A 17,661-nucleotide genomic window follows, 5' to 3' on the forward strand; every position below is an offset into this window, starting at 1 on the left:
TGGGTTCTTTCAGCCTTTTATCCTTCTGAGGTTGAGACCACTGTGTTGGGTAACAACAATAAACATCTGTTATTCAGCGCCAGGATGCCCTCTGGTGAACGTGAGTCTGGCAAATACATGTTGGTTTAAATAGTGGCAAAACTCCCAATGTTGGATATTCAGGGGTTTAGTTGACGGTAACATGTTCTGCATCAGAGTTCCAGCCAGTACGCACTTTGTGCCCCTTGCCGATGTTTTGCTGTTTTTTTCGGAACCTGGTCTCCTTGCTTCATTTTAGACAATCCAACAGTCCTTTGTTTACTGCCCTCGTTCATTGTCCGTGATGGCACCTCTGAAAGCCGCATGCCTCCTGCCAGATTTCCAATCCCGGTGACTCTCGTAAACACAACTGTTGTCAATTTAACCGGATAACCCAAGAGTAATTATAATTTGTGTTGCCTCGCTAACCGGGGTCAGTTTCAGGATACTGGGCGATTTTTAGGGAAAAACAACGACAAAGGATTGATTGCGTCACTGAACTGCCTTTTGGGCAGCGGCATTACAACATTGTGCAGTAGCGTAATACTGCTAGGCCCAAGCATATTTTGCTATGTTATTCTCTCAGTGAACGCTTGCCCTGTAGCTAGCTCTCTGTCGGCAATTTTTAGTTGTTCAAAGCAGGTGCTTAGCAATACTATGCTGAGCAGCAGACACCGATGAAAAGTGACAACATGGACAGTAAAGTGTCAGCCAGGTTGTTAGCAGTAATGACGGAAGGGTCATGTGAGCAGCTAAAAATCCTCTTCGTCTTGGTTCGGGCACAAATCATCCGCAGTACAGGAAGAGATGGTGAGGGACACCTGCCGGGCTCACAGTTACGTTGGTCTTGGCCTTCTGCCCATCATGGGCATAGGCAAGAGGCTTTTAGATTCAGGGGCACTACTGATCAGTGCCGATAGGGCAGATACCCTCTGTAGGAAATGGTGACAGTGATTGGTTTTACCAAGAGGCGTTCTCATTGATAGTCTGATTTTATGTTCCTCGCTTACTGTAAATGGCGCTATGCCAGGCGCTCTCATTGAACGTCACATGCAATGTTCCTTATGTAATGGAACCGAGGCTAGGCTGATCGGTCAGAATTGAAAGTCTGATTTCAATGTTCCTCAGGTAAATGCAACTGGTGCTATGCTTGGCGCTCTTAATTGGTAATATGTCAATGCTGTCCTGTGGCGGTAAGGTCATGATTGGTAAGCATAGTCTTCGGTCCTTAGCGGTCAGAACCATGTAACTCCAGGGGCAGTGATAGCCGGTAGGTAGGCTGTTGGGGTGCGGGGGCCGGGGGAGTCATTCTTTCCAGTGGGCCTGTGGCCACCCCCGCACGCGCATGCGCCTCAGGGCGCAAGTATGCAGAATTTCTGCAGCCCCCGTTACGGAGTTTAAGGCACAGGGCGTAGAGGGGGCCCGGGGGAAGGTATCTGTCCGATAAGCTGTACCCCCTGCACAAGCCTACTCCGGCAGAGTAATTTCTCGTAGTTTGCTGGGATCTGGAGGCTGCCAGTCATTGACCTTGCCGTAGGCTCTAGAGGGGACACGCAGAAAGTGAATATATGCATTGTTAGATTTACGGTAGGAGTGTCGTGTGTATTAGAGTTGAGGTTAGCCTTGTGACATCAGCTGTCTAACAATGTATCTGGCCTTCCTGCGTAATTGTACATAATGTTAATAACTAATGTTTTTTAATTTTGTAATAAAGACAGCGGGGGGGGGGGGAGGGATACACCCCCTAATCCAAAAATTGGTGTGGTCTTAATACTTGCCTTGAAGGAGGGAGTTAGACCCCATCCGGACAAGGGCTGTGGGTACCAAAGGTCAAAAGGGGACTTGGGGGAGTACCAGGCCATTGTGCCTCTGAGTTCACTAATGGTTTATGTTTGGGAAAAAAGCACTTCTAATAAGTATTTCTCAAGCCAGCTATTTAATGTGGTATATTAATGTTAAAGCTTCCGCATGTTAAAGAAATACAAATATTTGAATTTTGAAGAGATCATATTTTACGTGCAGTCTGTAGTATGATTTACATAACTATTTTCAGGGCTTGCCTCTAATTAATAAATGAATGGGAGCAGCAGCCCCTTGATCTGCTACACGCCGAAAGATAGAGTGAAGCTTTCATGCCTACCGCTTCTTTGTTAACATGAGGCCGGCGACGATAAAATATCGCTCATCTAGCCTCTTTCAGATCTGGCAGCGCCGAGCGCGCTCCCAGAGACAATCTGAGCGCCGGAAACAGCAAAGCTGCGCATGCGCGCAACCTAGAGGGAAAAGGGGTTACAAGCAGAGGAATTAATAACTTTTAGTCGGATTACATTTTTGAGGCTTCACGCTTCCTGTTTACTTTCAATTTAGGCAATCCTCGTGACCGTGCAAACATGACTTTTTGCCAACACAGAAAGAGTGTCTATCCCTCATGCTTTGAGTCAGCTGCACTTTACTTTGGCAAAAGGGCACGTACATTAGATCTAAATACACAGCACTCGAGGGTGAAGGCTATGAATTTAACCTGCAAGCTTCATAACAACGCTTTGTGAAGATGGTGGGTTACGGCTAGACGGACAAGAGCTCAGTTCCGTTAAATTAAGGCAGTGCGCTCAGTCTTCACATTTGTAATGTAGATTTATATCCTGAGTGCTTTCCGATTTTAATAGTATGTGCGGAGCAGAGCAAAATATATGGTTTGTATTTGCAGAACTCACCTGTCTGGAGATAGCAAGCTGCAGGGCGAGGTAAAATGCTGCCAGGTGATCTGTTGGCGACAAACTGTGTGCCCTGTTAAAACGAAGCAGTTAAAGCAGTGTTAATCAAGCAGCACCTATGTCATTGTCTAGCCATCAAACATCGATAATAATGCTCAGAAACAACTGGAATTGGAACCGAACATCTATGTTAAACAACCTTTTATAGCAGCCCACAAATTGATCAACGGCTCTGCACGTCTACAGCCAAGTGGCACACCTCCTGGCATGGAAATCTGGTACATAGCATGAAGACCGTTACAGGTCTCGCCTAGTACAGCAAGCGTGCGGTCTGTTGCAAGGCGTACTGTTAGCTTGCAATGAGCTTAGAGCCCACCAATTGCTTACCATTGGTTGGTTTTATTGTCACCCTGTTTTGCCTGCTTCTTGCTTGCCAGCTTCCGTCGGATTTCCTTCCACTTCTGGTGTTTCTCACTTCCTTAGAGCATGGGCCTATTACCCGTGTCCTTCCAGTACTCTCATTTCATGCACTCTTTTTTTTCTTTTGGGTCAAGCACTCTACGAGTGTGCATGTGTTTCCCAGCTGTCTCCCTTGTATACTTCATGTTCCTCTTTCTCGCTCGTGTTTCTCCCCTCACCCTCAGTTGCTGTTCTTGCTTATAGCCTGCCAGACCACCCTCCGTTGCCATTCTAGCTTCCACACCCCTCCTCCATTGTACCATGTGTTTCCCCATCAATGCCTACCCAACCACTGTTGCCCGTATGCCTCGCCATAAATCCACTGCTTGATTGCTTCCTCACTCCCAGCCCTGCGTTGTCCGTGCACTTCCCCACTGTTTTCTCTCACTTGTCCTTCTCTACCATACTCCCTCACTGTGTTGCCTTCTACTCCCGGTTATTAAAAAAAAAAAAAAAAGAATTACAAAGCACATTAGCACTATAGAAAAAAAGTGCATTTTGTGTAACCTTTTATTTAGTAATCCATCTTGGATTGGTAAATAAAAAGAAAAAATGCTCGCCTCACTGTTTCGTGGTGGTGAGCGCCTACAATATGCAACGGCTGCATTATATAATTTCTTTAAACATTAGTTTCAGGCATACTGTGACCTTCTCTTCTGTTTGATAGTCATGGTTCATTACACTTAAAAAATGTACAGTCATTTACATAACAAGCAAATCAATGCAAGTCTATGCCCCTTTTACCTTAGACCTGGAATTAACATACACAGACTCAAGTGTGAAAACTTCAGCAAGGTAGGAAAAGTCAACTGATTGTACCTAAACATACAACAATTTGTGGGGAAGCAAATCTTACGTGTTTCAAGCTGCCAAGCTCTGGAACTCTGGTTGGGGCACATCTGTAACACCAACTTCACAAGACTGATCATTATCTTTTCTGAACCTTCTGAGTTCTCAGACAGCACCTTTAATGTTTGAATACCCAGGTAAGGCGGTCTAACGAAACAATGAATAAAACCCAACCATCAACTGTAAAGACTTCTAAGCAAACAGCCACCTTCAGTTCAGAAATGGACAACACAGTAGCGCAGGAGAACAAAATAAATGGCAAAATCCTTCATCACACCCATGCACGCAAGCATTGTACCGACTAGATATGGCATGACAGGATCCAGAAAGCCACTATTGAATATGAACCATCTCTAAACAATAATTAGACCGTTTTAACGCAGACGACCACCATCCAGGATGATTCACTACTAAATGACACTCGAAACAGCCAAATTCAAGATCCATGCACCCAATAGACTCCATTCAACAAGTATCCCAGAACGATCAATAGATGCGGAGACTCCGAAAGCACTATAGAGGATACAAATTGCACAAAGTGCTATACAAATACTTGCAAAATAACATAAAACATGTAATTGCCAAACCTTTCCTTCTGCAGCATCAACGACATCTACATCTTGCTCTAAAAATAAAAAATCCCAAATTTTTCTCTCTAGATTCAATGCTTTGGAATGTGCAAATCTATATTTTCACTTACCCCCAAATGGCAGAAATTAGTACTTTGCTAAAATTAACACAACTCATATACACTCCCCCTTTCTTATCACTCTAATAAAAAAAGATCACACCAGAACTGTAGGGCAAATATTCCTAGTTATAGTGGACTGAAATAGACTAACGTGACTACTGTCGAAAGGGTTAATCCGGCATGGGACACAATCTAGAGTGTGGCAGAGCATTTTAAGATAGAATGTTCTTGCATGGAGCTGTTCCCTTGTGTCCCTCTGAGGTTGTGGTACAGTAGACAGGCCTGAAATGAAGGCACGTGCAGATAGCCACGGTGTAAGGCTCTTGGTAAAGCCTCTTAGAACGGTATGTTCAGTTCTTGTGCCACTTCTTATGAAGAGGCCCGAAGATAAACAACACAGCCAAGCCTAATCTGAGAATTCAGTGCCGCTGGATATGATGACAAGTTTCTATAAGAATTCTTCGGCCTTAACCGAGAGGTACCCAGTTCATTCAGGGGCCAGGAGAAAATCTGAATTCGTTGACATCCACTTTTTAAAAAGCTCTTCAGGTCGGAAAGATGCAGAGAGAGAGAGACACCACAAATTGGAGGAAAAGTGTACCTCAGATTCGAGTCCCCGCCTTGAATCAACATTACCGCATGTGCTAGCAAGCTCGTGTTTTGAAGCTTAAAAAAAGTGAAAGACATATAAACGCTTTATCTACAAGGGAGAGGAAGTAATAAATGACTAGTTCTGCAACAAGAAAAAAGAATTGATTACCTTCCCTGAACAGTTGCCTTCTCTATGCTCCAAATAATACAGAGTGCCAGAACAAGTAACACTAAAAAAGGACTATTGTAATGAACACTAGAGAAGGACTAATCTTCACAATCTTCAAGCCACTTCATAAAACGACTTGGAAGATCTGAAATCAGGATTACAGACATCAATAACAATAATAATACTTCAAGAATTCACCATTCAAGTTATTATTTTAATTCATTATTTTAGATTTTTATTTTAAAATTAACCTATTCCTTTACAGAGAATATGTCAGATCAATCCATGTCATCTCCACCTCCTTTTTTAGTGTCTCCAGGAGAGCCATCAATACCATGGTTACAATGGAAAAAATTGTTTATAACCTACCTCTTAGCCATTGGGGGAGACAAATATGGTCCTGTTAGACGACAAGCAATTCTTTTACATCATTTAGGAGTAGAGGGTAGAAGAATTTATGAAGAAATTCCAGAAATATCTTTAGGTATGGGAGATGGCCAACCTACTAATATATACGATATGTCCCTACAAATGTTAGAATTTCACTTTAAACCAAAAACAAATGTTGTACTTGAACGTCATAAATTTTTCACCAAGAACCAGAAAGAGGGTGAAGATATAAAATCGTATGTGTCTACCTTGAGAGGGTTAGCAGTAACATGTAAATTTGAACAGTTAAATGATTCTTTAATTAGAGATCAATTAGTACGATGTGTAAATAACAAAAAGATAAGGGAAAAGTTGTTAACAAAAGAATATAATTTAGATGAAACGATTGGGATTGCAAAGGCAATGGAACATACAGACATTTGGATAAAAGAAATGGATAAACCTCTTAATAGCTTCAAACAAGAAAAAATAGAGCTTATTGAAAAAAAAGGTGACAACAAAACTGATGCGAAGAAAAATTCTGATGATAAGTTGTTACCATTCCAATCGTCTAGGACAAGTTATCAACCAAGAGAAATTAAATGCTTTAGATTAGGCCTGGGCAAAAATTTCGTTCCGTTCGCGGAAATTGCGATATTTTGACATTTTTGCGTTCCGCGGAGAGCGCGAAAATGTCAAAAATTCCGGTTTCCGCAGCTTGGCGATAATTTGTTTCTTGCTCGCGCTGTAAAATGATACATTCTCGCGCGCGTGCGATCGCCTTACCTGAATCCCTGCGTTCGCCGACAAGTTTTCTTGATCCGGTCGCGTTCTCCATGAGATGTTGTATTGTTTTTAGCCATTTGCGCTGTCTCGCGACAGTTCGCGCCCGCAGTGACGTCATGCGTCGCGCGATCACGTCTTTCTTCTCGCGATCATGCACCGCGAGAACAACTCAAAACAAGATGGCCGCGCCCGCAAGCAGCCACATGGGTAAGTTGGCGACCCGCAACCATGCAGAAAATCGCGCGAACATGCCGGAAAAAAACTTCCGCATCTTCGCGATATTTCTGCTTGTTTGCGATAATTTTAAACATTCTCGCGATAATTTGCGAAGGTTAATTCCGCAAATTCCGCCCACCCCTACTTTAGATGTGGTGCTCCAGGGCATATAGCTACTAGTTTTAACTGCGCTGCGAGAGGGACATTGTGCAGAAATTGTGGTAAGAGGGGACATTTCTCTAAGATGTGTAGAACGAAGGGTATTGGTAAAAATAGAGTCCAAGAAGTAGAAGATGTCTGTGAGTATGTTGATGATATTTTTCTAATGGTTGATGTTATTCATGAAGAACCTCAGGTAAATGACATCAAGGAATTGTCTCAATCTGATGTGAAAATGGAAAGTACAGATAAGTTGGAAAAGCCACATTGTAATGTCACACTTGATGGGAAAGAAGTTAGATTATTAGCTGATTCAGGGAGTTTGTATACTCTTCTGTCAAAAAATTCCTTTGAGAGAAATTGGCCTAAGGACCACAGTCCAACAATGAGTAAATCTGATATCCGTGCAGTAGGATATGCTGGGAAAAGGATAGAAATTCTAGGAGTGTGCTGGATGACTTTAAGATTCAAAAGTGAGGCGGTCAAGGGTAGAATCTATATCACGGATTTTGGGTCAGACCTCTTGGGATGGAGACATCAAAAAGATTTGAATATTGTCATTGACCCTAATGCCAAAGAACCTGTTATGGTCCTAGAAAAAGCAAATGTGCAAGATATATCCGATAATGAGAGACTATTTGACAAATATCCTAATGTGTTTTCTTCCAAATTAGGATTATTAAAGGGATTTTCACACAAGATTATTTTAAAAGATAATGCAAAGGCTGTTGTCCACAAAGTAAGGAATGTACCCAATTTAATGTTAGAACCTTTACGCCAAGAAATTGACAATTTATTGAATCAAGGAATTATTGAGCCGATAGAGGCCTCTGAATGGTTGGCTCCAATTGTAATCGCGCCAAAGGATGGTAAAAAGATTCGCCTTTGTATTGACTTGCGCGATCTAAACAAGAACATTTGGGTGGATAGAGAACCTCTACCTAATATATCTGAGATGCTATCAACTATGGGGAAGGGACAAGTTTTTAGTGTTTTAGATATGTCGGCAGCGTACCATCAAATTAGTTTGCATGAAGGATCTAGACATTTGACTTCGTTTGCCACGCCTTTAGGTGCATTTAGATACAAAAGGATGCCGTTTGGACTAGCATCGGCGTCGGCTGTTTTTCAGAGGGCTATGAAAAGTATTTTTGGGGACATGAGGAAGGTCTGGTGCTTTCAAGATGACATCTTGATTGCTGGAGAAAATTATTCTGATCATGATAGGATATTTGAAGAGGTGATGAGGAGACTTGAGAAACATAATTTGACCATAAAAAAAGAGAAGTGTCAGTTGAAAAAGAATGTAGTTGACTATTTGGGGCATGAAATAAGTGCAAAAGGCATAAAACCAAAGAAAAACATTGTTAAGGCTGTAACTTTAGCACCAGAACCAAAGAGTAAAGATGAATTAAGATCGTTCTTAGGACTTGCAGAGTATTGTTCGAAATATGTAAGTAATTTTGCAGAGACTGTTGAGGCCTTAAGGGAGGTTATGAAGAAGGGTGTCCCGTTTGAGTGGTCAGAGAAGTGCAAAACAAGCTTTGAACTTATAAAAAAGAAAATTTCTGAGGCACCCACTTTAGGACGGTTCGAGGTTGGTGGGAGAACGATTTTAACCACAGATGCTAGTGGTGTTGGCATTGGTGCAGTGTTGTCGCAAGTAATTAAAGGCGAGGAAAAAATTGTTGGGTTTGCAAGTAGGAGATTGCAAGGTGCAGAAAGGTCATATTCCGTAATAGAGAGGGAAGCCTTAGCGTGTTGCTGGGCTATGTGCCACTTCAAATTTTATTTATGGGGTCTCCCATTCAAAGTCCGAACTGACCATAAGCCCTTACTGTACATCTTTAAAGGGGGAAAAGGATTGGAAGGAAGTGTAACACCGAGGATTTCTAGATGGTTACTATCTGTTATGGAATTTAATTATGATGTGGAATATGTCAAGGGGGAGAAAAATTTGGTTGCAGATTGTTTGTCGAGAATGCCTTTGGAGGAGAATTCTGAGGAAGTGTGTGGTGATATAAATGGAGATATCTGTAGTAATGTAGGAGTGTGTGCTTTGTTGTCTGAGGATTGGGAGAAAGCTATGAAGAATGATTCAGTGTTGGAAAAGGTGAAGACGAGAATTGTTAGGGGTTGGCATTTGGATGATTGCAAGGATCTTGATTTGACAGAGTTTGTCAAAGTTAAAGAAGAATTAAGTCTTTGTGGTGATAACATTATGAGAAGGTGGCAGATCATACCTCCGAAGGAAGTAAGAAAGCAGATTTTGGAAATAATTCATGAGGGTCACCCAGGTCAAGGAATGTCCAAAAGAAGGATTAGAGAATCATTCTGGTGGCCGGGAATTGATAGTGATGTCGAGGCTTTAGTAAAAGATTGTCAGTTTTGCCAGAATAGTGACAAATCAAAAATTGTACGTCAACCTCCTCTAGAATGTACCAAGTTTCCGACAAAACCTTGGGAGAAACTGTCCATGGATTTTATTGGTCCGATTAATAAATTAGGAATGAGGGATAGGTTTATCCTAGTTTTAGTAGATTATCATTCCAAATGGTTTACGATCCAGACTATGGGAGAAATCAATACGGGTAATGTCATAAGGTTTCTTGAGAAGGTTTTCTTGGAAGAGGGATTACCAGGGAGTATTGTGACTGACAATGGAGTGCAGTTCACATCAAGAGAGATGGTGGACTATTTAAATAAGTTGGGAATTGTGCATGAGAGAGTAGCTTTATTCAGACCACAAGCGAATGGTTTAGTGGAAAGAACTAACCGAATAATTATGGATAACATACAGTTATCGCTGGCTAATGGATTATCGTGGAAAGAAGAATTGAGAAAGATGGTGTGGATGCACAGAATTACTCCCCATTCTGGTACAGGAGTGGCTCCTTTTGTGTCACTTAAAGGAAGGGAGCCTGGGAAGAAAGAGTGTCCTGTATGGTTATGTAGGAAGGAAAAAATATGGGTTGACCGTGAGGAAATATCAAAAAAAGTGCAAGGGAATCAAGAAAAAATGAAAGAGATATATGATTATAGGAAGGGTGTAAAACGAGTGTGTGTCCAAAGAGGAGATTGGGTTGTAGTGCGGAAAAATGAGTGGGTCCGAAAAGGGGAAAGTAAATATCTTGGACCTTTTCAAGTTAAGAGTGTGAGATCCAATGTTGTCGACTTAGAAGATGGTACGACCTGGAGTTTAGGAAATATTTGTAAAGTGTGTCAACCATAAAGATGCCAAAAGGTTACCAGTAAGATGGTTAGTCATGTCATGTTAATTGTAATGTATTTTAGATACGTAGATGTGAATTTTTAGTAAAGAACTTAAGTAGTGTATTGTGTGCCACCTAAAGATAGAATTTTGTTTGACAAATGTTATGCATAATTTTTACTTATCTATTTATGTGTTTCAATTTTATTCATTGCAAAAAAGGGAGATATGTAGAGATATCTAGTGCTGATGTCACTAGTTGGTCACTTAGCTACGAGTAGAATGGAAATGAGGGAAGATTCTAGTGGGGAGCGGTTGGTACAAGGAAGACTGAGTTGTTGAAGCTGTATTTGCTGGGATGCTGTGATATGAATAAATCTACACTAAAGACAAGAAACCTGTGAAGGCTCTTCTTTTCAAAAAGCTTCTCCCAGACCTTCGACAATAAGGAGCAGTGCCGACAGTGCACCAGCAACAGGGTACAAGGTACCAGGATTAAGACGTGGACTTTCACCAACTAGCTTTGGATTTGGAACCAGAACAGCCTCATCTTTGCAGATGCCTGTTTACAGGGCCCATTACAAACAAACGATTTGTTCAACTCACCTTACGGCAGCCAGGACTACACATATGCCCTTTGCCTCAATCCATTTCCCTTGACACCTACCTCTGGGAATTATCTCAGAAATGGGGTTATCACTTGCAGGGAGCGTATGTGTATTGCAAGATTCCATAATCCTTGTTATAATCCTCCAGTAAGGACTTCATGGTCACGTCAGGCAATGAGAGGGGAGAAGAAACTACAGTCCTCCACATCTGGGAAAGATGTGACTACTAAGTAAGTACAAGATTAGCATCTAAATCAGAGAGGTTTTGCAACATATCATCAAGCAAGTCTAGGAGCCATTACAAGACTGACTGCATAAATGCAACATTATAAAGGTAAATGGAAACAAGAGAATTCAAAAGTGACAAATGACAGTGCTTAATCCGTAAAGGAATACGTTTCAGGGCTTAAAGTCTTGCTCAGAAGCCTGTACCTGGCACAATCGAAGGCCCTGGTGCCGAAAACCAAGGCTGTGCAGTCTTGATTCCACCTCATGCCTCATTAATCTACCCCCCAATGGCATAGCTAGCCACTCTGTTGCCCGTGGTGGTCCCTGCCTTTCCCGCCCCGCGGTGACCGTATAGCGCGGGGGGGATGCCGCCCTCAAAACTCGTGCCACCCGGGGGCGAACCGCCCCTACCACTGCCCCCCTCCCCCTTGCTACGCCACTGTTTTCGCCAGGCACTGCTGTCTCTTTATCTCACACGTGCAGTTTATTTTTAATCTCTGCTTTCTACTTTTGTCACTAGTTTTCTGTCTTCCTTTACCCCTTTTGTGTTTTTCTCTCTTTTGCTCTGGATCAAATATCTGTTGAGATAAAAATAAGTGTTGTGCCCCATAAATGAGTGCCGGTGGTGACCAACTGAAACTCCCGGCTCAAATGAAGCAATGCAAATACTTATTTAAGCAGGGTGCTTTTTTCACACCACGCGGCAAAGTACAACACCAGACAGTAAAATTAATGCCAACTCATCGCTATTTCACCTTATAGATTAATAGCTGAAAAATTGAAACACATTTATTTCTTTTCTCTATTGAGAAACGTCACATAAATCCTCAAAAATGTTTGTTTTTGATGCCTCCAGCATCACCTTAGTGTTGACTATGTACACAACAATTTAAGTACAGCAATAAGAGACGACTCCTTAAGAGGAAATACAATCTAAAGCAAGGATACATTCAAGCTCTATTTCCAAGATCATCAGACAGCAGTCTTACTACAAGCAGAAACAAAAACCTTGCTCCTACCTCTGAAATGCAAGGAGAGCTTTCCTCTGAAGGTCCTCTTGCATCCCTCGTAGGGAAGCTAAAGGAAAAAGAAATACAATTAGTAATTTATGTTGTGTTATGTTGATAGTTTGTATAGTAGACTGCAAAATGGGCACAAATTAACGTACTCGCTTCAACAATATATGTAAAACTGTACTAGCGTTTGCATTTTCTAGAAGCTCGATTGATGTGTAGCCCTTCCAATGAGGGCGTTTTTGAGCACAATCAAAAATATGACTTCAGGGAATTTCCTTTTTAGCCAATTTCCTAGGTATCCGCCGGCAACATTTCCCAACAATGACATCAAAGCAGGAGTTGTGTAAATGCTGGGGTGGCACAATAATTACATATGGCAAATGTCTCATTAACAAACAATGCAAAACAAAAAATAGTGTAAAGAAGACTAATGTTAAGACTGCTCCGCCATTTCTCTTCCTGAGATAAGCGGATAACATTCCAACAGTCTATTGTGGCACCAAGGGTAGCCAGTGTTGTAACATGCTTCCAGAGCCTCAGTGCCAACCTTTAGGAATTGCTCATGCTCTACCTCTATTCATGTTCGCTTTGCCACACTAGGTATAGGGCACACTGTTCTCAAAAGTACAAAGACATACAAAAAGTGATCAACATGGGGATGCCTTAAGAGCAGATATCAAGCATGGACAACTGTAGGTACAGGCATTACAAGACAGCCACCGAGGGGCTCACTGGCGGGAGTGTTATGTTGCCACTGCAACTGGCAAAGAATGTCTGGGATACCAGAAATTCTGCATCAAAGTGCCACTTAGCCCAGCAGAAAAACTGTTTTCCCTGTTCCTTAGCCATGCTAATTGAAACATATCACTTCTTCAAGAGCATCAAAAGCCAGCCCCATGAGCTATGATGCTAACCTACTGTTTAAATATGGCCAACTTTTCTAACCCAGTGCTCATTTCATCTCTTGTCTCTCTGGATGCCATCTTTGCCATGCCTTGGCTTTCTTCCTACTTCTTCAGGGAGGGGGTCTTGGTATGCGGTATCCTGCTTGTCAACAGCTGCTGCTGTGGACCTCTCAGCCCTGCATGGAATTTCAATGGTATTTGTAGGGAACTACAGTTCATATAATCATGGCAATGCTTAAAGTGGAGTAAACATGAGAAGCCGCAAAATGAAAGAGCACGAAATGGGCATGACGGTGAAACTTCCTATTCATGAAAGGCTTTATAGTCTCACGAAGGTGGGAATTTAAAAAAAAAAAAGAATTAAAAAGAAGCATTACCAAAGCCAATAGGTCTCCCCTTTGATACCTACTGGCTCAGTAAATGGATTTTGTTCATGCACAAATTATATGAAAAAAAGGGCGAGATTTTGTAGGCTCACACATCCATCGTAAGCGCACGCATTCGTCATGATGCATTCGCGTGATGCAAACGCCATTATTTTTTTTTCATTTACCTATCCGAGATGGGTTGGTAAATAAAAAAATATGAAAATGAAGTAGCGCAAAAGCGCGTTTAAGTGGAAGGGCTGTCAGCAATTTGCTCCAAAGCTCTCCCCTCCCCCCAAAAAAATCCAAAATATTTTTTTTTAAAGTAGGACCTCACTAGGGGGACGGGCAGATGGGGAGAAAACCCTGAGGGAGCAATACAAAGAGGTAGAGACATATGAGGGAGAGAACAACCGGGAAGCGAAGGGAGAAGCACGTAGACCAGAGCAACAAAGATTGTGGGGGAGAGAAGCACATAGGTGAGAAAATAACACGGAACACAGGGGAGAGCAACACGGAGCAGGAAGTGAGAGATAACTGGAAAACACATGCGCTCTTATGTAGTGCTTGAACAAAAAGAAAAAAAACAGTTCCCATAAAGAGAGCAGCTGAAATAAAGAGGATATGCTCCGGTGGTAGGACAAGCACAAGATGGCAAGCCACTGAATGAGAAGCAAGCAAATGAGGTGGACAATACAACCAACCAATGGTAAGCAATGTGAAGGCTTTAAACTCATTGTAAGTTAAGATGAGAATAGGTCTTTTACAAGCAGGCAGTTTGTGTTGTCAGGTAGGACAGCCTTTCGAGATTACAGGGAATGAATAAAGGTGGAGTCAAATATGCAGCCAACAGGTACCGTACATTTAACACAACCTTTGTAATTGATATTACAGCATTAAGAATGCTGTAATATCATATGACAGGATGGCAAAGTTATGTTCCTAAGTACCGACGAGGAGTCTAATTCTATATCTGTAAATACAGACAAACATGTGGAAACCTTGTTTCTGAAAGTTACGGCTACATTTGCATGAATGCTATAAATACTCCTTGTGTTAGTGTAATAAGCGATTCGTAGTGTAATAAGCGATTCGTAGTAAAACCACACATTTTCAGATGAACGCATGCCTTTTCCGTAATGTATTGCATTTAGTGCATCTCATTCCTTCTTTACGGGATTCACTGTCACTTAAATGAGCAAGAGCTACACTCACATAAAACACAGAATACCAGTCTAATGTTGCCAATTTCACATTCCAGTGGCTGAAGCTACAGCACTGTTTTATTCAAGAGTTATAATTAATGAGATATTTGGTTTTTCCTCACCCCTTTTATCGAGTCTGGGAAAAACATACATAATTTTTCTAGCTGGCATTTCCATCCATAAAAATCACGAGCTTTGACTGTAGTAGCTGCCAAGCCTCATTCAGTTTATTTTCTGTAGCAGGGTGGGAGCATTCGCTGCTCACTCCTGCTAGGAAAAAAGCTTCCTCGCCCCTCCTTTCACCCCCACCATACCCACAGGCAAGGGCATGTGCTCTGAACATGTGGTAAATGTACGCGGTAAAAATACGCGAAGGAGGGGATTTTGTGTGGTTTTATGAGCGTACAGATCGGTCCTACATGGCCATTCTCCGTACCATGGAGTCTTACTAGTAATTGCACTGTACTGGGTGAACTTTGCTGTGCTAATTGTGCTAATCGGAACCAGGGCCCAAATGCTCTACAGAGAAAACAAAGTTAATGAATGACACAATACCTTAACCAAAGCAAACAGCTCCACCATGCCAGTGAAATCTACGAGCACATATGTGACAAAGAGGTAAACTGTACTAAAATCGAAATCAAGCACATGCCGCAGCATTTGCACTGGGCAGTGCATCTTGTGAAACATGCCATATCTTTTTGAAGAGTGTGGTCAAAGGAACATAATTCCAACAAGGCTTTAAATTAGCAGATTTTGGCAAGTAAAAGTAACGCTGGCATGCATAACTATACGGAGTCAATGAGTACCTAGCAATAGCCAAATTATACATGGCTTTTGGGACATTGTTATGCCACATTAATTTACAAACTTTATCAACCAAACAGTATTGACAAGCAATTTATCACACAATCGAAAATGACAGGTTGAGTAATCTCTGCTGTGATTCAATAATGTGATCCCTGGGCATCACAAGTCCTAGATTTGGCATCTTAACCACCTGAACACACTCATACTAGCTTAAGGAGGAGGACCAGGGACAAAGAAAGAATGGTGACACGATCTCGCTAGGAACTGAACATTCTTCGTGCAGCCATTGTGTTGGATTTATAACCTCACCATCTGTCGCCTGCAAACTGTACGTCAGTCCCAAAGCCAGGTAGCCTTTTGCTTTAAACTCAGACGACCTGTCACCCAGCTCAACCACCATTTTGGCAAATCTCTCCGCTTCGTCCATCTGAAAAATAAACAAAAAAACCAAAATGGGTTGTGCTGAAGGATGATTAGTACTGTTTTGCATCAGGGTTCTCCTGACTCTTTACGGCTATTGTTTAAAATGCAAATTATTTTCCATCACTGGAACCTAGTGAAGACTACTTAAAAAAAAAAAAAGGAACGGGTCCACAGTGTAGTTACTGCAGCATAGCCTACATCAATGGCTCAATCGGTTTAGCTGTTGCGTTGTTCAAACCACATATGCGCTACGGTAGACATGTTTTGCAGAATTCCTATAGTTTTTTTTTTATAAATACTTTTTTTTATTATGTTCAGAAAAATAGATACAGAATCATCCTTATTTATTTCTTTTGAGTCAATAAAGAATTGAATATGCTACTTACCAGTATGCATCTGTTCTTGGCATGTAGGGCTGCTGACATTCATATCTGTGCATAGATCGCCGCCTAGTGTTGGGTCCGGATGTTTGCACGTTGTTGTCCTGGAAGAGTCTTCGAAGTATCCTTGGATAGGTGACTCCTCCCCTGGACTACAGTGCGCATGGGCATCTTCTCCATCCTCAGATTGTTTTTCGCCATTGTGGCAGTGATGGAGTAGATACAGAAAAGTGATGGCCATGCTTACAGTAATTCTGAGAGCTGCAGCTGCTACAGGCGCCGGGGAGGAGGGAGGGCGATATGAATGTCAGCAGCCCTACATGCCAAGAACAGATGCATACTGGTAAGTAGCATATTCAGTTCGAGGCATGTGGGCTGCTGAATTCATATCTGTGCATAGAATATATAGCAGTGCCCTCTATTAGCGGCGGCTACCAGTGCCAGCTGCAGCGGTCTGAAAAAGGGTTTTGAGAACAGCCTGTTGTTTTGATTGCACATCTACACAATAGTGTTTGGTAAATGTGTGTGTAGTGGACCAGGTGGCTGCTCTACATATATCATGCAGGGGAATATTTCCTAGAAAAGCCATGGAGGCCCCTAACTTACGTGTTGAGTGGGCTCGTGGGGGAATAGTTAATGTGCGTTTTGCCTTTTGATAACAAATTTGGATACACTTAACTATCCATCTGGCTATCCCTGCTTTGGAGATGGCGTTACCTTTGTGGTGTGGGGCAAAGGCAACGAACAGTTGTTTGGTCTTCCTAAAGGGTTTGGTCCTGTCGATGTAATACATGAGGGCCCTTTTGACATCTAGTGTGTGGAGTGCCCTTTCCGCGACAGTTTGTGGGCAGTTCAATAGTTTGATTCATGTGGAACTGCGATATTACCTTGGGCATGAATTTGGGGTTGGTACGTAGTACGACCCTGTTGGCATGAACCTGTATAAATGGCTCTTGAACTGTTAGTGCCTGGAGTTCACTAACTCTTCTTAAAGAAGTGATCGCTACCAGGAAAGCTACTTTCCAGGTGAGGAATTGAATCTCGCATGAGTGGAGAGGTTCAAAGGGTGGACCCATCAGGCGTGTGAGGACCAGGTTGAGGTTCCACATTGGAGCCGGTGGGTGGCTTGGTGGAATGACTCGTTTGAGTCCTTCCAAGAATGCTTTGATGGCAGGCACTCTGAATAGAGAGCGGTGCTGCCTGGTTTGTAGATAGGCTGATATTGCGGTCAAATGGACACGTATAGAGGTGTACGCCAGATTGCATCGGTATAGGTGTAGGAGGTAACAAATGATGTTTTGGATGGATGCGTCCAGCGGGTTAATGTCATTATTACCGCAATAAATGACGAACCTTTTCCATTTGGCTGCATAGCAAGCTCTTGTAGTGGGTCTCCTGGCCTCCTTGATGATGTCCATACAGTCAGGTGGCAGGTTGAGGTAGCCAAACTCTAGGACTTCAGGAGCCAGATCGCCAGGTTCAGCTGTTG

At 42.3% G+C, this 17,661-nt stretch overlaps 1 protein-coding gene across 2 annotated transcripts in view; it reads right to left on the reverse strand.

Moving 5' to 3' along the window:
* The window catches only part of TTC7B (tetratricopeptide repeat domain 7B), a 1,510,908-nt gene that overhangs the window by 809,574 nt on the left and 683,673 nt on the right, over window positions 1-17,661 (reverse strand). For both annotated transcript variants that reach the window (XM_085626529.1, XM_085626530.1), the window contains exons 12-14: window positions 15,679-15,796; window positions 12,088-12,145; window positions 2,733-2,805 (exon numbers count right to left, since the gene is read on the reverse strand). In XM_085626529.1, coding sequence (XP_085482655.1) covers window positions 2,733-2,805; window positions 12,088-12,145; window positions 15,679-15,796 — 249 coding nt within the window. The remainder of the gene's footprint in view (window positions 1-2,732; window positions 2,806-12,087; window positions 12,146-15,678; window positions 15,797-17,661) is intronic.

Source organism: Triturus cristatus, chromosome 9, assembly GCF_964204655.1.
Source record: "Triturus cristatus chromosome 9, aTriCri1.1, whole genome shotgun sequence".
NCBI lineage: Eukaryota > Metazoa > Chordata > Amphibia > Caudata > Salamandridae > Triturus > Triturus cristatus.